This window comes from Solanum stenotomum, chromosome 1, assembly GCF_019186545.1.
Source record: "Solanum stenotomum isolate F172 chromosome 1, ASM1918654v1, whole genome shotgun sequence".
Lineage (NCBI taxonomy): Eukaryota > Viridiplantae > Streptophyta > Magnoliopsida > Solanales > Solanaceae > Solanum > Solanum stenotomum.
The window spans coordinates 22,212,459-22,233,140 of record NC_064282.1 but is presented as its reverse complement, the minus strand read 5'-3'; the positions used below and the strand labels follow the sequence as shown (position 1 = coordinate 22,233,140).

At 34.7% G+C, this 20,682-nt stretch overlaps 2 protein-coding genes across 2 annotated transcripts; one reads left to right on the top strand and one right to left on the bottom strand.

Annotated features, from left to right (window-relative positions):
• The first annotated feature begins 118 nt into the window (after nt 1-118).
• On the top strand, nt 119-2,664 carry LOC125864926 (putative disease resistance protein RGA4). Its single transcript, XM_049545092.1, has 2 exons — nt 119-912; nt 963-2,664. The coding sequence occupies exons 1-2, from the start codon at nt 119-121 to the stop codon at nt 2,662-2,664; spliced, it is 2,496 nt and encodes an 831-aa protein (XP_049401049.1).
• Nucleotides 2,665-11,579: 8,915 nt separating this feature from the next.
• Nucleotides 11,580-19,536, bottom strand: LOC125842018 (conserved oligomeric Golgi complex subunit 8). The gene is made up of 12 exons (XM_049521212.1): nt 19,312-19,536; nt 19,074-19,226; nt 17,005-17,153; nt 16,177-16,254; nt 15,979-16,072; nt 15,783-15,857; nt 15,371-15,655; nt 13,755-13,822; nt 13,605-13,659; nt 13,319-13,457; nt 12,096-12,280; nt 11,580-12,008 (listed from the first exon to the last, which is right to left on the bottom strand). The coding sequence occupies exons 1-12, from the start codon at nt 19,438-19,440 to the stop codon at nt 11,706-11,708; spliced, it is 1,713 nt and encodes a 570-aa protein (XP_049377169.1). The 5' UTR covers nt 19,441-19,536; the 3' UTR covers nt 11,580-11,705.
• Between the last annotated feature and the right edge of the window lie 1,146 nt (nt 19,537-20,682).

Sequence of the window (20,682 nt, the reverse complement as noted above, 5' to 3'; positions counted from 1 at the left end):
CAATTCATTCAATTCTACAGAATTAACAAAATCAAATCCTGTTCTGTATAGTCTTGAGATCCATCAGCGTCTCAAGGTTATTAGAAGGAAACTTGAAGCAATTGAGAAAGACAAGCATATGTTGCACCTTGTTGAAAAGCAAGTAGTTGATTTTGAGCTTCCAAATAGGGAGACTCATTCCTTTGTGAATGTTGACGAGGTAATCGGAAGGGAAGATGAGAAAAGGGTAATAGTTGATCGTCTACTAGAGGTTCGAGAAAATGTTTGTGTGATTCCTATAGTTGGTATTGGGGGGCTTGGCAAAACAACACTTGCACAACTGGTTTATAATGAGGACAGGGTTAAGAAACATTTTGATCTGAGAATTTGGGTGTTCGTTTCGCATATTTTTAATGTGAAACTCATTGTGGAAAAGATGATAGAATCTATCACTGGTATGAAACCTCAAAGCCTCCATTTTGACAGGTTGCAAGACCAACTTAGAAAGGAAATTGATGGTAAGAAGTACCTCCTTGTTTTGGATGATATGTGGAATGAAAATCGCGAATCTTGGTTGAAATTGCAGGATCTTTTGATTGGTGGTGCTAGAGGGAGTAAAGTATTGATGACCACTCGATCAGGATTAGTTGCAGCAGCTATGGGTACTGCTCCACCATGTAATCTAAAAGGTCTGCCTGAAGACATGTCTTGGTCCCTGTTTAGTAAATTAGCATTTAAGCCCGGCAAAGAAATAAATTCATCTCTAGTGGCAATTGGAAAGGAAATACTGAGAAAATGTGCTGGTGTTCCTTTGGCAATAAGGATCTTAGGGAGCTTTTTGTATTATAAAGAGACTGAAGCTGAATGGTTGTATGTCAAAAATCATCAAATCACAGACATGGCGGAAAGTGCAGATATTGAATTTTGCCAGTTGTAAAGTTGAGTTATGATAATCTTCCTATATACTTGAAGCATTGTTTCAGTTATTGTTCAATATTCCAAAAGAATCAGACCATTAGCAAGAAAACCTTGATTCAGTTATGGATAGCCCAAGGTTTTATCAGATCAAATGATGAGGAAAATGAATGTCAAGAGGATGTTGGAGAACGTTACTTCATGGGTCTACTGAGAAGGTCCTTTTTTCAGGATGTTAAAGAGCGGTTGGGCGATATCATCAGCTGCAAAATGCATGATCTGATTCATGATCTAGCAAAAATGGTTGCAGAGAATGAGACTTCGCTGCTAACTTCTGCAGGAAATAAATCTAGTGTTAATATTTGCCATTTGTCAGTTGGTCCTGTTCACGATTCAGCATGGGAGCTCCCTCACTCCTTGCTCAAAGAAAAAAATTTGCGCACGTTTTTTATGCCAATTACATCAAGGGATTACCTGGAATCGGGAAGATTTATTGGGTCCGAGAAACAAAGTAAATCAGTTGTGGATGCAGTTATATCGAATTTCAGGAGCCTAAGAGTATTGGATCTACATGGCTTGGGAATCAATGAAGTGCCAGGTTCTGTGAGCATGTTGAAGCATCTAAGGTACATCGACCTATCTGATAATAATTTTGTGACACTTCCAAAATCAATGAGCAAACTGCTGAATTTGCAAACTCTGAAGCTGTCTTATTGTTTTGAGCTTTGTGAACTGCCAGAAAATATTCACAAAATGGTAAACATCCGACATCTAGAGCTTGATGGTTGTTTGAATTTGTCCAAAATGCCATGTGGGATTGGACAATTAACTGCTCTTAGGACTTTATCGCAGTTTGTGATAGGTCAAGAAACCTCTATGAGTTCTAAAGTCAATGCAGTGTTAACCGACTTGAATGGTCTTGTCAAGCTAAGAGGAAAATTAACACTTAGAAATTTGGGCTGCATAGAGTGTTTATGTCCTAAAATTGATGATGCTGTTTTGAAGAACAAGGAATACTTGCAATCACTGAGATTAGAATGGACAGACGAAGCTGTCAGTGATGAATATGATGAGCTGTTATTGGAAGGCCTTCAGCCACATGAAAATTTGAAGGTACTTTTCATAGAAAGATACGGAGGTCAAAGTTTCCCAAAATGGATGATGGTTGGCTTGCACTCATCACTACCAAAGTTAACAAAACTTACTCTGAAGAATCTGAAAATATGCAAAAGTCTTCCACCATTTGGGTGTCTTCCTTCTCTCCAATCCCTTAAACTTGAGAATTTGACCTTGCTAGAGTACATTGAACATACTTCCAATGATGGATCTCAATTTGGAATGTATTTCCCATCGTTGAAAGAATTGAAACTCTGTAACTTGCCTTGCTTGAAAGGATGGTGGAAAAAAGAAGTAATGGCTGGTAGTGAATCATCGTCATTTCCTGACCGGCTCCTACTTTCATCATTTCCTTCACTCTTCAAGCTGACCATCCAAGATTGCCTTATGCTTGAGTTCATTCCACGTCTCGAGGAATTGAACTTGATCAGAGTTAGCAATAAACTTTTGCAACAACTAATGATGCTTCTGGAAACAACATTGTCTGCAAATTGTTCATCTTTCCTTGCTGTCTCTAAATTGAAATCATTGTACATATTTGATGTGAGAGAGTTATTCCTTTTACCAGAGGGATTGCAAAATTTGAGTCTGCTTGAACACTTGGAAATCAATGGTTGTCCTAACCTATTGAGTTTGCCAATAGAAGGAATGTGAGCGCTGAATATGCTCCGGTTTCTGCATGTTCATGACTGTGGGTTAACTTCTTTATTTCAAGCTATAAAGCATCTCTACGCTCTTGAAACAATAGTGATTAGCTCCTGCAAAGAGATGAATTTATCAACTGACAATGATCAGGAATATCTGCAATTTGAAGGCCTAAAAAGCCTCCATACAGTATACATCCTAGAGATACCGAAATTGGTTCATCTTCCAGTGTGGCTTCAGTATCTTCCTTCTTTGCGGACATTGCATATAGAGAAGTGTTATAGTTTACTGGACCTACCTGACTGGATCAGTGATCTAAAATCGCTTCATGCACTTTTCATCTACAAGTGCCCAAAATTGACATCAATTCCTGCAGGAATGGTTCACCTTACTTCCCTTGAAGAACTCCGAATTCTCATGTGCCCTAATCTCTGGACATGCTGTCAAAACGAACAAGGAGAGGACTGGCCTAAAATAGCTCATATTCCAAAAGTTATTGTGAAGTGAGGCTAAGATATGCATACTGTTGTGCTACCATCTTAGATGCAGTAAATGCTTTCAGTTTACATGGTAATCTTTAATCTCGTCAATATATACATATGTTTTTTGTCTCCTGTCTCATGTCTATTTTATGTCAGCAACTTTTGTTTGTCAATGATATCCAAGCTTTGTATTAGTGATTTTCATTTGCATCTCCAGAAAGACTCAAGACATTTGCTATTGTGTGTTAAATTGATTGCATTGGAAAATGATGCTCTTTTTGCATCCATGAGTGTGACCTAGTGGTCAATAAATTGGGTTGAAAACCATATGGTCTCAAATTCAAATCCAAGTGGAGGCAAAAACACTAGGTGATTTCTTCCAATCTATCCAGGCCTAGTGACCCGATACCTATGCTTGTGTGAGGTCGCAGGTGTCCCTTGGAATTAGTTCAGGTGTGCATAAGCTGGCATAGATGCCACAATTATAAAAGAATATTTCTCTCTCCTATACTCGATACTTCATTGGTGGAAAAATTAGGCCATGGACCAATTTTCTGTGTTATAATGATACTGCTTTTACTGGTTTCACCGTGTAAACAGTGAATTGATTCCAATATATGTAGATTTTAAAGATTATCTGGCTTATAAAAAGGTAGAAAGTTAGCGCATTATCAAGAAATTACCAGAAAACCTTTAAGTATTATGTTTCCTTTGTTTTGTGAGATCTTGCATTTTTAATGTGGCTATCTTTTGTACTTAATGTTTTCTCAATCATTTTGCAGGTTATTTTAGTCACCTTTGTAGTGGAAAAAAAGGCAGCGAGTTGTAGATATTTGATCTTATTCTATTTGTCAGGTGATACACATAACTGTGAAGGCTCTTTTTAAATTCTGCTGTCGCTTGATATTGTGGTCAACTATTATTTTCAGTATAAGCTGATATTTTTTAAAGGGTATTTCTGGTGATTATTGTGCTGATCCCTTGTGACAGAAGTAACTCTTGGGTTATACTATATCTTAGTTTGATTGCGATGATATTTTTATCTCAATTGGATTTACTTAGAACCATTGCAAGAATTGATTGATAAACTTTTGCTATGTTAATTATGTGAACATATTACTTTGCAAATCAAAGTTTTTCAGTCCTGATTATACAATTCCAGTTAGTCTCATTGGTTATTCTCTTTTATTGCACTGTAAGCAAAAGTTTTTAACCATTATTCATTTGGCTCGTGACAGGTTATGGTTTTAATTAGGAATTTTACCCCGAAGTGAGGTCTGAAATGGGGAGGATACTGGAGATAATGAACAGGCAGGGGGACAAATCTCATAGCATTGTGCAGTACTGTCTCGTAATGGACACACTTACACTGTCAGAAATCATTCTTGTTCACTGAAGAAAAGTGAAACATTTGTGGAAAGGGTATCAAGGAAATGGATAAGATCTTTGCATGCCTCTGGTGCAATGCATTGGGACTTGGGTCACTGAGGACATGATTGGAGATTTATAATGGAGACCTGTTACTGTGCTCAATGCTATAAAAGGTGATCATTTTTTGGTCTGACTAAGTGGAAGCTCTATGGAATTTAACATTCATAGATTAGAAGACAGGCCAACAAACTCGGAAAGATGGCAAATGTTTTGATCAGAAAGGTATACCTTATTCATCTGTGATAGTTATCTTTCGCTTCTTTGAAGAGGACTCATGAACATTCAGGAAAAGTTTTTCATAATTAGGAGTGCATCTCATTATATATTATCTGTTCTTTTCAAGTTCTATTTTTGCATCAGAAATGTACATTTTTCCCAGTCTGTGTTTCACCAGCAGGATACAAATAGTCTCTCTACTGTTTGCTTATGTCAATCTTCATTGTGTTCACTTGTCATTACATCAATTAATCTTTTCCCTTTCCTACATGTTCAGGTGTTTTTGAGTGAACTAAGAGAAGTTCAGATATGTGAAGTTTTTAATAAATACAATTTTGTTTCCTCAAATGTTCCTGTAATGGGAAAGTTATTGTCCTTTTAGCTTGGCTACTTGAGAAAAGTAGTTTTTGTTTTAAAAATGAAAAATGATAATTTGAAATTGGAGTTGTTTCTGAATTTGTGAGTAATTTGGAGGGAAACAGCTTTTTGGTATTTTTCAAATTACTGAAGTTCTAGAATTTTATGGCTAAACGTGATCTCCGGAAAAAAGTACCAAAATTTCATTGCCAAATGCCCCCTAACATATCAACAATAGCAATAGGTGCATGATAGATTGACGCGTACATCTCAACTTAAATGTTTTCTATCAGAACCATTAGTCCATTACCACTCACTGTCTCATTTGTTTCCTTCTAGAGTTTTGGTTGAGGTGAAGCCAAATTTGTAACTGAAATGCATGTTTTTAGTATTTCACCAAAAGAGAAGCAAATAAATATTTAAATTTATTTATTTATTTTAGGAGTTATTTTATCATGTCAAATTTTATTTAATGAAAAATTTAGTTGAGTGATTTTATTGATACAAAAGCCTAAATTGAGTGATTTTATGGATGCAAAATAAATTTCAATGACTTTATTAAATAATTTCTTAAAGAGTTGAGTGAACTTTTGAGATCTTATCATATCTTTAATTTAACATTATAAGATTCAAAAGTTTTTTTTTACTTTTTTAAACTCCGTGTTAAGTTCAAACATGACAAACAAATTGAAATGAATGAAGAGGGGAATATGGCAACCATTTTGATATACAACTCGAGCCTTAATGCAGCTACATGAGATGAGTATTATATATTAAGGCTTTTGGATATTTTGATTTGATTTAGCATTAAGAAATAATAAGACATAAATTCTGATCTGTTTAATGTTAATTGTTAAGGGGACATACTAGTTTATTTTTGCCTCCTAATTTATACTTTTGTATTATAATATAATATAAGTTATGTATTACAAGATATAACAAGTTATGCTCGCTTATTTCTACAATATTTGTGTCGTTGGAGAAATAAGTTCAATTCAAGGCAATTTTTTAAAAAAAAATTATGACGAGCGAATTAAACACTACATAACTTATGTTGGTAACATAATTCCTACAGAACTTATGAGAAACAAGGCAAAAATTCTCTATGCTTATGTTTAACGAAATTAGGTCATAGATAAGGATACTTGTCTCACAAATTTTCATTAAATGTGCAGTAGTAGTAACAAAAATTAAAATCTATCTTATTTGAGGGCAAAAATTAAAGATTACAAACCACCCCCCCCCCCCCAAAAAAAAAAAATTAAGAGCATTCTATGCTAGAATTGGGCTCCCAAAAATCTTGAGGAACAAGAATCTATAATATATCAACTAACTTGTGAAATAATCCGACTGTAACAATGTTTTGTCATAGAAAATAGAAATGATTTACAAGTTCGTTTTCAGTCGCAAAGTGCGGTCCACAGTCCACTCATAAAAAAATTCAAAACAAAAGAATTTAATTGATGATACTAACAAGAACATTTAAATTAAGGTCGAATTTTACGGGTTCAACTTATAATCAGTTTTTTTCTTTGCTTATAAACATGTATATATGCATAAAACAAGAGTCCGGAGCCTAAAGGGCAAAAAAATTGTCAAAAATTCCAAAAGGGCACATCACTTTTTATTCTAGCCAAAAGGGCAAAATCGCTGCGTCAGCAGCGATTTTCCTCTGACAAAATGACGAAATAGCAGCGATTTCGTCTAAAATTTTATTTTTATTTTTTAAAATTAAAAATCGCTGCCATAGCAGCGATTTTGTAAAAAAAAAAAATTTAATTAAAAATCGCTGCGATTTTGTAATTTTTTTTAATTAAAGATCGCTGCTTTTTCTTTAAAAAAACTAAAACGGCACATCAAAAAAAAAATTAACCAAAAGGGCTTCTGACAAACAAAAATAAAAATCGCTGCATATTTTCTCAAAAAAAAAATAACTTTTTTTCTTCAAAATCGCTGCTATAGCAGCGAATTTGGTTAAGAATTTAAAAAAAAAGTTTTTTTTTAATTTAATATTCTTTTATTATTATTTATGATATATAATTCAATTTTCCTCATGCTTCAACAATTTTATTGAGTATACTGTCGTCTTGTTTATCATTTTTATATTATTAATAAGTAATAATAGGCATGAAAATAATAGCACTCGGCATGAAAAACGCTGCCCCTGCAGCGATGTGTAAGGAAAAAAAAAATTCTGACTTAAAATCGCTGCCACANGTCTTAGAACTTGAAGATACCACTTCTCTGAAGGATACTCAACTTACGAGGTTCATGCGGAATTATGGGCATGAAATAACTCGACTCGATAATCTACATAACAATATGAAACTCATGTATATGACTCTTCTCATTCTCTGAATTACTTCCCCAAAACTTAGTTCAAATCGATAGTTGATCTCAAGGATTCACAATTGAACTCAAAGGCTTTCTTGAACTCTACTATTAACTCTCTCTTGAATGTGAATTATGAATTCAAGAGTTATGGTTCATGATATGAATGATCTAGGTGATAGTATAGACTCGTGAATACATTCTCCTCACTCTCATGCTTACTTACTCGAGTCTTGAAACAAGTTATTAGAAGTTGTAGAAGACTCCTCAAAATACTCAAAGGGACTTTCTCAACAAATGTTTGAGAGAACTCTCAAGACTTGACTCTCAACTCTACCTTGAATGTGATTTATGAATTCAAGGTTGTGATTTTTTATAGGAATGATCTCGTGATGTTTAGAAGTGTGTTTAGATAGTTAAAATATGAAAAACGATCAAGAAATCATTGTCTGGAAGCAAGTCCGCGACGCGGAGATGAATTAAAATAATTGGTCGCGAAATAACTTTTGAGACAGAGAGTTCCGTGATCTCTCCGCGATGCGAAGACAACTTTATGAAATGGGGAGGCAGGTCCGCGACACGGAGCCAAGTGCCAGATTTACCCGATTTTTTCCTTCTTCGTTTTCTAACCCCAAACCGCCTAAATTCGATTCTTTTGCTCAACTTTTCTTTAGATTCAGATAACCGTCACATGTACACAAAAATCTAACTCTAACCCCTCTATAAATTGACACATTAACCTCAAGAACTCCTCAATATCAACCCAATTCAAGAACGGAAGCAAATTCATGAATACATAACAAGAACATCAAAGCTTCAACTTTTTGAACGAATTTAAAGCTGAAATTAACATGATTGGTGTGTGGGTGAACAAACCCAACACTATGGAAGCTTACATACCTGAAAGAATTATCCTCTTGAAGCAACTTGAAGGAAAACCTTTGAAGAAGAACCCTAGCCTTAGTTTTTTCTTGAATTTCTTGAGCGTAGAATCTTTGGAGTAAATGAGAGGGTTTAGATTTAAGAAGACTGATTTTCTACACGTTTAAGGCAATTTAGATGATCTCCTAAGGATTTTTAGGACTAAAATACCCCTAAAGAAATAATTAAAACAAGCTGGGAGTTGGAAAGATCTTTCACCAGGCAGTAAGGTTCGTCTTGGCTCCGCGTAGCGGAGCTTTATCGCGGAGTTGCTGCCAGGTTTGCGCGACGTTAGTAAATCCGTCATAACTTTTTATTTAGAGCTCGAAATTGAACTAGGTGGCATTGGAAACATAATTCGAAGACCTTTCCTAAGGTATCTGGTAGCACACCTAAATCATCATGTATTAGGAGTTATGTCGTTTGAAGTTGACCCAAAACTTAAGAGAAACTTAGGAATTACTTGAATGAACTCTCTTTGGTTCTTCTTGGAAGGTGCTACATCTAGTGACCTTAATACTCAAGAAATTTTAAATTCCTTGCAAAAATCTCACTCACTACGAAGAACGGTTCGAGTCTTAGCTCAAAAAATTTCTGGGGTGTTACAGTTTAATCAAATTTTAGCGATATAAAAAATATTTTCAAATGATAAAAGACTCTTAAGCGATTTAAAATTATAAAAGATATAAAACTTAAATACTAATAATAAACTTAATTAAAACATAAAATCTGAAATATTTAGTCATTAGGATGACACTACAAAAAAATAAAATAAAATATATATATATATAGAATATTTTAAGTAGTTCATTATTCTAAAAAGTTATTTAGTGAATTTAATGAGCTATTCTGACCGCGCGAAGCGCAGCTAAGAAAATCGTCAAGTGAACTACTGATAGTATATGCTAATACTCTCCACAATGAATCATACTCTCAATCTATGGAATTGTATCCAAATCTATAGACTATTTTTGTTTTATTTATCATCAAATGACCAGACACTAATTTAAATTTTTTAGTTTGTCTTGTGTGGAAGATAAGTTGTACAAATTCTCTACATCTTTAATGATTGTTAGTGGGCCGCTTACAATTATCACTTCACCCAGACTCTTAGATCGTTCTTGACTTTGATAATTAGTAGAAGGAAATTTTTCCTCCTAGATAATTCTCCCAACATTCAAAATCATCTTTTTCCTTCGAGCATATATAATTCTCCCAAAATTAGTAATCATTTCTGAAATCTAACACCACATGTTCAGCAGCATCCTTTAGGAAATTACTAGTTGTCACTTCAATATTCTTCGATGGTAACACATCGACAAAATTGTGTTTTTGGTGACTCTGTTGGAAGATGATTGATCTTGAAAGGGAGATTTGCTTTTTCATTAAACAATGCATTAACTGTCTTTTTTATGTCTATTAACTTCTAAAGATGACTCCATGACAACTTTGTGAATTCAACTAGATCGATTTTGTGTGTATATATACTACTGGTATTTGTGTTAGCACAAATGCTTAATAAATTTATTTAGTTTTAAGTCCATAACTCCAAGATTGTAGGGAAATAAAAAATCGATTCTACTTGATAAATCTAAAGCATGTCAATCATTATTTGTCCGTTTATGGTATATTTGATTTGAATCACGTTGCTCTTGCTTTAGATAAACTAGTAGGAACTTCTCTCCTTCAATTAGTATTGACTCAAAAATTAATCTGCTCATTACCCAATATTATTTTATTTCAGAATGGAATTAATATAAAAATTTAGTTAATTTCAGAATGGAAAATTACACAAAAATCTTAAAATGAACTTCAGATAGAGTACATGTGAGGAAACTATCAATTCAGAAAGCTGTCCGAAGCTTTTACTACAGTCTACATGAGATAAGTATATATTATTCATCAAGGCTTTTGGATATTTTAATTTGATTTAGCACTAAGAAATAATAAGACATAAATTCTGAATTGTTTAATTTTTTTTAAGGGAGCATACTGCTTTATTTTTGCCCCCTGGACAATATTTTTTGTCCTTAGACATTATTCTATTTTTTTTAATGATAATATAATATAAGTTGTCTTACATTTCTACCACACTTGTGTCATTAGAGGCACAAGTTTAGTTCAGAACCCACAAGGCAAAAATTTTCTAAATTTATGCAGATCGAATTAGAATACTACACAACAACTTATGTTGGATATCTTATGACAAACAAAGCAAAAGTTCTCTATTAATTAGTCACAAAGCGCGGCACATTTATAAACGAATTCAAAACAATATAAACTAATAAGTGACAGTAACAAGCACATGAAAGTAAGACCGAATTTTGTGGCTTCAATTTATAATCACTGTTTTTTTTTTCAAATCATGTATATATGTATACAAAAATAACATTCATGTCTAAGTTCCATGCAAGTCAGAATTTAACTATATATAGGACGACTATGTATGCATATGAAAAAAAAAATTAAAACTTTAAAATTGATTAACTCTAGATCCTGACTATCCCGATCAAATCAAATAAGATTTTGTTGCATAAATTAATTGATCATGTGTATTGTGAAATCTTGACTTGAATTATTTACATCTTCAATGATTGATGATGGGCCGTTTACAATTTCCACTTCGTCCAAGCTCTAGCAACTTCTTCCTCCAAGCATAGATAATTCTCCCAAAATCCATAATCATCTTTTACCTCCAACCTTTGATAATTCTCCCAAAATCCATAGTGATCTCCAAAATCTAATACAACTTGTTCAGCAGCCGCCGCCTTTCGGAAACTACTAGTTGTCACCAGAACATTCTTTGAATTGGTTTTTGGTGAATTCCTTCGAAGGGGATTCGACTTTTTGTTGATCAGCGCATCACTTGACTTCTTTTTATGCACAACACCTTCTAGAGATGGCTTCATGACAATTTTATAAATTGAACTAGATCTATTTTATGTATATACTATACTAGGATTTGTGTTAGCACAAAAACCTAATTAATTTTGTTTCTGTTTATGTCCAAACTCCGAGATTATAGGGAAATAAAAATCTAGTCTAAAGCATGTTAATTATTATTTGTCCGTTTATGGTATATTTTTGTATCACGCTGCTCTTATTAGAAATAATACATATGCTCTTATATTCTCAAAGACGTTACAAGCCCATCTGATCATAAGGAATCAGCCACAATCACTCTCATTGGTTGAAAATGTTACTCCCTGGATTTGAAGCAGGAAAAACAAGCATATTTCTGAGTTTTTTTAGTACTTCATCAGAAAATGCAGTATATATAAACTGACATTCTAAAAGCATATGCTCTTCACATCATGATGACACATTACCAGGCTTCTCCTCGTTTTCTGAGGGGACATTATTGGGTTCCTCTTCTGCATTCGTACTCTCGGGTTGTTCAGTACTAGGAATTTCCCCATTTTCCTTCTTAGGTACGTCGCCATTTTCTGATATACTATTGGCCTCTGGATTACGAACTGGTTTTGGAAGTTCTCTAGAGGAAGAGGTTGCCAATAATCGGCTAATTCCGTCGAATTGAGTTGTGGCATCGGCTATAAGACTAGCTCCACCAGGATAACAACGACCAAAACAAGTAACACAGTGTGGGAAAGCAACCTGGAAAGGTACATAATTTGTATGTTTGAGTCAACTGGTGCACAAATTAATTGTACATGAAGGTCAAATAAGTTCATATGATGCTACCTCAATAAATGCTCGACATAGTGATAGGAAAAGCAGAGACTCATTTTCTCGAAGCATGCGAGTAGTGTTATATCTCAGTAAAGCATCAGAAACAGCCTGCAATCCTTTCGCCAGTTCTTGTGCAAGCACATGTTTTAAACTCAAGGGAGCACAAGGTCGTAACTCATTCATTGCCGCAGAGACACCTGCAAATTATATACGGAGGATGCAAAAACAACTGGATTAGTGTAAAAAGACTATATTTAGCAATTAGTTGAATCATAAGCCGACAATATTCTTTCCCCTTTTTTGAGCTTTAAACATAAAGCCAAAGGTGGTTTGATCAGTGCAAAGGTCAATAATTCTTAGTAGTTGGTGAAGCTATTGTCTTAAAGATGCCAAATTACAGTGGCCAAACTGGCTTTCTTTTGTTCATTTTTTATTGGTGCTGATGGACCCGTGAATAGTGAGTATGGAAGGAAAAGGCCTTCAGTGGGATTGGAACCTGACACCTACTTGATGCAGGGTGGTGTTGAAACCATTAGTCATGACAGTATAAGCTCATCAGCAAATTGATCAAGATAACAATTCATACAATATGCCTTGAAAATGTTCCCGTGATAATTAAAGCTCAATTTTCAGCCTATATCAAAGACTCAGGTTTTACACACCTGTAGGTGGTAGCACTCAATGAAGATATATTCACACAAACTAGAGATGCTTAGATAAACAATTTTCAGTTCTATAAGTGACTTCTCAATTACGAGATAATCAGAACTCAAAAATTCTAGCAACCATATTTTTTTTCTTTCAAAAAAATGGCCTAAAAATCGATTTTCAACAAGATGAAACAGGGAGAACTCCACACAAGTTACAGAAAAGTGAGTATATCTCTAAGATCCTTTGTTCTTTATTTATTCATTAAAAAAAATCCAATGAATGAACTTGCAGGATTCTAAAAGAAGCTTTCCTTTGCTTGGTATGAGACCACAGGCAGAGTCGCGGACATTTAAGCATTTCTAGTGACCTACTAATATCCATAACACCATTACTTTATTGGAGTACTCCAGCAGGAGCCCAAAGTACATTTTGAATTCAAAACCTAGATATCTCTCATGCTGACCTAGAAATCCCATTCTTTGGTACTTGTCCTTTTCTTAGTGTGTTAACAGTTGCAGGCAATGAACAAAAGGGAACCTTTGCAAAGGTGCTTACTTAAGTAGTGAAGTGAGCTTGTAACGTACCATTAACAAAAACAGCCAGAGGTGGGTGCTCCATTAGACTTGAGGGAGGAGTAACATCTTCATGACTTTCTTCACTCAAACTGCTGGTAGGAAAGCCGACTGCTGGTAATGGAACCCACCGATGAGAATCGAGGACCAACTGGAATCAAGTAAAGTTTGCATATTACCAATTCTGAGTGAAGAATGATAGGCTGCTTACTTCAAAAGATAACTTCAGATAAAAGTGTTCCCATTTAGGCTAACTGTGCTAGGTATAAGAGTTCTACCATTGGTCTAAAATATATACCTGGAAATTCTCAACAGCTGCATTCATGTTCTTCGAAAACAGATTAAGGACCGCCCTGCAAGAGTAATCAGAAAATGAAATGCATAAAAGAACTAGCTTAGAGACCAATTTTAAGATTCCAGAATCACAAAGAACCAATCAGGTATGTACTCTTCAAAAAGAGGGGGAAGCAAGCCACGGAAGTCCAATCCAACCCAACCAAGTCCCATAGCACAATACTGTCAACAGAAAAAGAAAAAAACATCAATAAATGAACAAAACCCAGAGCTTGATTTAACGCGTGAATAAGTAAATAACAAATGCAACAATAGAAACAACTATTGCAAGACTATGAAACAAGCAATAACTATCTCGCCAATGCATCAAAGCAAGTATGAACCCCTTATAGATGAAAACAAAACTTGCCTAAGCTTGATTCCGGATGGCTTCAAATCATACCTGTATTCACCTAAACTTGTAGGTAATAACCAGCAAAGAACTGATGGTTAGTGATCCCTCTTCAACCCACCCCCACCCAAATAAAAATCTTCCAAAAGAAGGGGGGACACACTTCCCTAGTCACAATTTCAACAACAATCTTTCCTTCGGAAATTGTTTGACACAATTCTCAAATAATACAATTCTATAGAAGTTTCACAATTTTCAAGAACTTAAATCTCATTTAGTATGCAAATTCTAAATTTTGATGTTATTCATACTTTCTTCTAGTCCCTCTGTCCCAATTTATATGATTCGCTTTCCTTTTGAGTCAGTTCAAAAAAGAATGATATAAGTTTCAAAAGTCTTTCTTTCTTAAACTACGTGCCAAGTCAAACAACATCCCATAAATTGGGACGGAGGAAATATTACTAATAAAATATAATGGCCATATTATATCGTAAATTGCACACCAGTCAAATGAAATCACATCAAACAAGACAGAGGGAATATAAGAAAAAGTCTGCATGCATACTCTTTTAATAAATAGTTATCATTCTAAAAGAACATACAATAAGGAAATTTCTACCTTAGCTTATGCCATCAGAGCCAAATTTCAGTTTAGAATTTAAATATGTGAAGTGATTGAACTTTTCAACCTGCAGAGAATTGAAGCCTAATTACTTTCTATTGTTAACATGGAAGGACAATAAAGATAATGCCATCTGCTTTGGTTTCGTGGAGATAGAGGCCAAAGAGTGGAGATGGATCACCAAAATGTGACAAAGATGTGTTGAAAATTGAAATTGGCCACAAAATGAGGAAGAAGATAGGTTGGAAATGGAAGTTGACTAAGAAAAGCGAAGTGACTAGATGGAAATGAAGGAATGTATTTCGACTCCACACTTATAGGTTTAAGACTAGCTTTTGAGTTGTATGCCTCTTCTGATTAGCTCACCAGACAAGTGTGCTAAAGGTAAATATGTTTGTTTCTTTTAGTGCTCAACCACCCGCCTTCCTGCCCACCATAGAGAGAAGGAAAAACAATTTCCTGATTTTTCCCTTCCGTAAATCATATCAAAATCTTGGAACGTTTCCAGCAGGATGACTAAAGTGTAAAAAATAACTTGAATGATACGAACAAAACTTAATCTATCTTTCTCCAGCCATTTCTGGGAATTTACATCTCCCTTTGTTCTGTACTCAAAATGCAATACACTTTCTTTCACATGTTTAGTATTCATGGTGATTGCAAGCAGAAGACCTCAAGGTCGATCACAGCCAAATAGAAGTTTTACTTGAGCAAAATGAATTTTGATGACCTGCCTAGCACAAATATATATGCTCACCATGCATTGATCAAGAATGTTTGATAAAGAACCTCCTTCAGTGATCTTCGGTAGCATCATCTTTAGAGTTCTAAGGTGGGAAGAAATTTGATGCAAGAGAAGCCCACCATCATAGTTTTCTTCCCTCCCGGAAGTATCATCAGCAAATATTGCACGGTACTGGTTAACAACATCAAAGAGATGCATCCGATGACAATTTACCATTCCTTTGAGGTATTCATAAGCATTTCTCTGGTCCAAGTCATCAAGGATCCCAGAAAGCCATGCCTGACGGCACCTTAGAAACTGTTGAAGGGGCAAAATTGGTCAAATATGGGTTAAAAAAAAATTAGAAGAACCAAATGAAATAAATGAAGACCAAAAAGCAAACTGTTGGGTAAAACCAGCTGTTGTTAAAATATATCAATCTCACCTGTAAGCGCATCTCATACTCATTGAACACCCCTATACGACGCAAGTATCCAATGATACGGAGGCATTCCGGCAACTGCACCAATAAATTGTAAACAGTTAGGTCTTAAGCTTCATAAATTTATGGAGAACTTCCATTCCAGTGTGCTCCAACAGCATAACTGTTACAAAATCAAATAATCTATGCCAGAAATCACCTGAATGTTTGACCTAAGTCTTTGGAGAAGCTGAGAAAGAAGAGATTGGGTGGTCTGCCGAACTTCTGCAGCAAGGGCTTGAATAACTGGTAACCTTCAGGGGGAGACGAAAAAGAAACAAAAGTACCTTCGTAAGTTTTCATCGAATTCAATTATATCAGTTCATACAGAAAAACAAAGAAATGACCCAGGACTCACTTGGGGTGCATTGCTGAAAGCTTGGAAACAAATGCTTCTAAATCAAGAGCTTCATCATAGTTTCCATTCCTCACACATCTGCAAAATTAAGAGACCACTCAAGTCTAGCACCACAAAAGCACGGAAGCTAAAAGATATGAGTTCATTCACTAATATGAAATATTAATAATGTTCTGAGTCTCCCTTTTCGCGTGAATCATCCTATATGATATATGTTAGGTCTCTAACTTATATCTCACCTTGCTAGCTTATGGTGATCCACTGTATTTTGCTATAGGAGGTAAGGTCTATGTCCCCATCCTATGTATTTCTACGTTATTATTAAAAAAATAAAAATTAAACTTGACTACTTGCATGGCTGTGCTATGCAAGACAATTCAGGCTGAATCTCCAGATATGACAGCAATGATGGCTCTAAGTACAACACAACATTGTTCATCACCCAACATATTTGAAAACTTGGATCATTTTATATGCTAAACCCCACACCCCAATCCCCCTACCTAGAACAAAACACTATACCTCTTCCCACTTTACTCTCTTTGGTGACTCGAACCACTAACCTCATGGCTCATGGTTTGAGGGAAAAGGTCTTTTCCAACTAGACTAAGATCCCTTGTCTAAAATAGAAAAGTTAGATATTATAACTCAATCACAATGTCTGCACCAAAATCAATTCTCTCACTAATTTACTAGTCAAATAAATAAACTGCACTTTGGAAGGTAACATACATCATTAGCAAAAACCACTGACATTTCATCCTTTCAAAATCATGGATGCAGTTTCAATTCTAACGAGTGATCCTTACAGCATTGACGAAAACATACGTGTCCATTAGCTGAGGAATTTCAAGCAAGTCAAGCAGAGTACTATGGTTTGCAAGCAATGTTTGATTCATCTTCCTTTTCTCCAAGATATGTTCTGCAGAGGTGCTGAACTCACTGCAACCTGAAGTTAGCTTAGGTATCTCATTGATCTGCAAACCAAGAAACACAACCATAAGTTTTGATGCCCTTTTCTACCTAAAAATTTTTATATGAGAAATTATGATTGCAGTTCCCATTTGCACAGTTACACTGAGAAATAAAGGAAGCAAGAGCAGAAAACAAGCCAACAGTTTCGCAATTACAACTTTAGCATGTAAAGGTTAATACACAAAAAATCACCAGTGAAGCAGTGTTCTTAAGCTTTGCCCAAAACAATGGCAAATAGGGTTGAGATAAAATGAAGATAGCATATGAGATGCTCCTTGGTTCTGATCACTACCAAATTTGATGTAAAAGCTGAAAGGTTCAGATAAATATAAACTCAATTTGGTTAAATCTAGTAAAAAAGTTAACGCGAAACTTTTGCAGATTAGTTCTCTAACTTTGAATTAGTTTAAGCTGCTAACCTAAAATTTATTTCTTAAAAAAGCAAAGAGGAAAACTTTTATTTAAAAATAGTTCAGACTTCAGTGTCAAAATAGCCAAAAGACAAACTGATGGCTTGATATTCATACGGATAAGGCAATCCTTTTAGCTTAAATTTGCAAAGTCCTTATGGCATTTTATGGGTTTCTCTGATTTATTTTTGTTGCACTTTGAATTAAATGGAGAGATCTAGCCCATATTTAACAATATATCATGTTATCACTCAATTTCAAGAATTAACCTGTATAGGTTTATAATTGGCTTGGTTGTAATAATTGGTGAGATCATGTCTTGAGTTTATTTTCCAAAAGATCAAGTAATTAGCAATTCGTACCATCCTAATACAAGATATAGTAATTTCACTGAAGGTGTGATACGCCGANCCTTCTCCACTTAAATACCGGGCTTCGCTTTGCATGGTGTGGGGCTTGAACCTGAAGATCATGTCTTGAGTTTATTTTCCAAAAGATCAAGTAATTAGCAATTCGTACCATCCTAATACAAGATATAGTAATTTCACTGAAGGTGTGATACGCCGACTGCTGTTCGTAACAGACCGTGCTCAAGGAAATATACCGTGCAAGACGGAGAGGAGTAGATAAGATGATTCTTTTTTCTTTGGAGGCCTTCTACAATCCAGGAATAGATTGTTGGACATCCACCTCTACTTAGAAATGGCTTACCCAGCTCTACTTGGAAAACTTTATAACTTTTGAAGGTTTATGATTTTGACCTCTATCGATAGAGAACAAAATGGTTTGTAAGAATTTTTTAAGGGAGGTCCAAGAACACCTTTGAGCTTCAAAGATAGAGAAAAACCCTCAGATGACAACAAGAGAAGTAGGAAAAGCCGGAATAGAAGATCAAGCTACATTGACAGCACCCAAGTTCTTCTTCAATTGTAATTAGCATGATAATATCTTTTGCGCTACTATTTGGTTTGTTACTGCTGGAATGGAGTAACTATTTGATATTTATGTTAAGGTAGAGCCTAGAGGATTTGAAACACATGACTTGAGTTTGCTTTATTGATCTCAATGCTTTTTGGTTGTTTGATTTTGAGTTTAACATAGTGATTTGTTGAAAAGAAAAACTAAGTTAGACAAATTCTTTAACAATTAAACTGAAATGATACGAACATTGAAGCCAATAAGGAAAACCTAAATTGAATAAGCTATTGGAAAAGGGTCCTTAGAAGCATTCTGTGGTTAGCTTAAATCTTCTTCTGGAACGAGATCTAACCAACAAGAAATCATGCACTAATATTCCAGACACACTTTTTTGGAAATCTGTTTGAGCTATAGGCTATAGCAGTGCAACAGACCAAATCATTCAGTGTCAGTTAGTTCCTCAAGTTAACTATATTGTTTATAGATCAATATACACTTTTAAATCATATGACAGCTAAAAATAGCAATTCAAGTATTCAACAAATCAAAATCAAAACAATTACCAAAATTTCTGCAAGGAAGTATAACAATTACCAAGGAGTCAAGATGCTTATCAACAGAAGAAACTTCTTCCCGAATCGCATGTAGTGCATCAGCAGCAGAAATGAAGGCACGGTAGTTTCCAACGGCAACCTCTTGCATCTGCCTCCGAATTCTCTCTGCATCCACTCTCAGAAGCTCCGGTTCCTGCACAAATACAATCATATATAAAAATTCATCCAAATCAAAACAACTACATTTCAAACTTGCGTAGGTAACAATTTAACGTTACTTTGTGAAGACGGTCGAGAGTGAAAGAAAGGAGTTCGGAGATGTAAGGCTGTTGTGAAGCCGACGCCAGTGGGAGAAGTCCGGTGACCGGTGAAGTTTCGTCCATCGGATCTTCGGAATCCATCGACATTGCTGAGACGAAGCCGAGAATGTATGAGATCTGGAATTTCAGGGAGGATCTACTGTAAAGTCGCGGGTTCCGGAGAAATATGACTTTAGAAAAAATAAGAATAGGTGTAAAAATGAAATTTTACCAGATTTTAAGAAGTTATTTGTTCAGTGCAAAACTTTTTGTCCCTGAATGCAATTAAAGATACTATTCGGAATTAAATTTTCCCTTACGGGGAATTTGCCACTTAGTCCCTATAATACTAGGAAAAAAATATTTGGATTCTTATAATATCTAGTTAAGCATATTTAATCTTAGATCAATTGAAATTGAGCGTATTTGATCCCTCAACTTGGAAAATTCTCAAATTTGATGAATTATTTAGCATTACATTATTTAGTTATTTGTGTGTTATGTTGAGTTTGTATTATTGCTCCATATTTGAATGTAATATAATTTTAAAATATTCAAAATGTAGCATGTTTTTATGAAGGAACTAAATAAGCATTTTAATCAATAGAGGGTTAAATGTACATGTGTCTTCTTATTTGTTTGAACTTAATGATGATCTTGATTTTAATTATGTAGATTTTGATCATTAAATATATGTATTTTTAACTTAATCTAAATTAATATCTATATTTTTTTAATTTTGGAGGTGTACAATTAGAAACTTCAACTATCACAAAATTGAATAAGTAGACACATACATCATATAAGGAAAATCATGTAAGATTAGCCATGCAGGACATATGTATCTACATATTCAGCTTTAAGATAATTTAAGTGTCAATTTATGTCATTCAAAGTTGAACGACATGAATGTCAGTTGAGACCAAATTAAAAGACATGTGTAGATATTATGCCTTCTTTTACAAGTATTCAAATAGATTTGAATGATTAAGATATATAACAAATTATTAAAGTCGTTAAAACATTATCCACTCTAATATCTTTGCAATACGACATTCCAACACTACTCTATTCAATTACACTGTCGCCAAGGGTGGACTCATGTTGAGCGAAGGAGTATCAAGCGACACTCATTCTTCGAATTTTTTTACTAAGTGTCCTTATTTGACAAAAAGTTATCTATCTATTAGCATGTTGGTTTGCTAGTTGATTTTGTTGTCTGAAGTTGGGCATTCAAACCCCAACCCAAACATATTTTTTGTAAGGGCTTAAAATTGTGGTTAAGTAAAATTAAACTCAAAACCTCTTCCAATGGTGGTTAAGTAAATTTTACCTAAATATTTTAAAAGT

Bases quoted from the DNA above. Each gene is read 5' to 3' on its own strand.
- LOC125864926 (XM_049545092.1), top strand. From the start codon at position 119: ATGTTGCACCTTGTTGAAAAGCAAGTAGTTGATTTTGAGCTTCCAAAT. The intron at 913-962 runs GTAAAGTTGAGT...GCATTGTTTCAG, and splicing joins GATATTGAATTTTGCCAGTT to TTATTGTTCAATATTCCAAA.
- LOC125842018 (XM_049521212.1), bottom strand. From the start codon at position 19,440: ATGTCGATGGATTCCGAAGATCCGATGGACGAAACTTCACCGGTCACC. The intron at 13,660-13,754 runs GTACATACCTGA...TTACTCTTGCAG, and splicing joins CTTCCCCCTCTTTTTGAAGA to GGCGGTCCTTAATCTGTTTT. The intron at 12,009-12,095 runs GTAGCATCATAT...GTACCTTTCCAG, and splicing joins TATGTCGAGCATTTATTGAG to GTTGCTTTCCCACACTGTGT.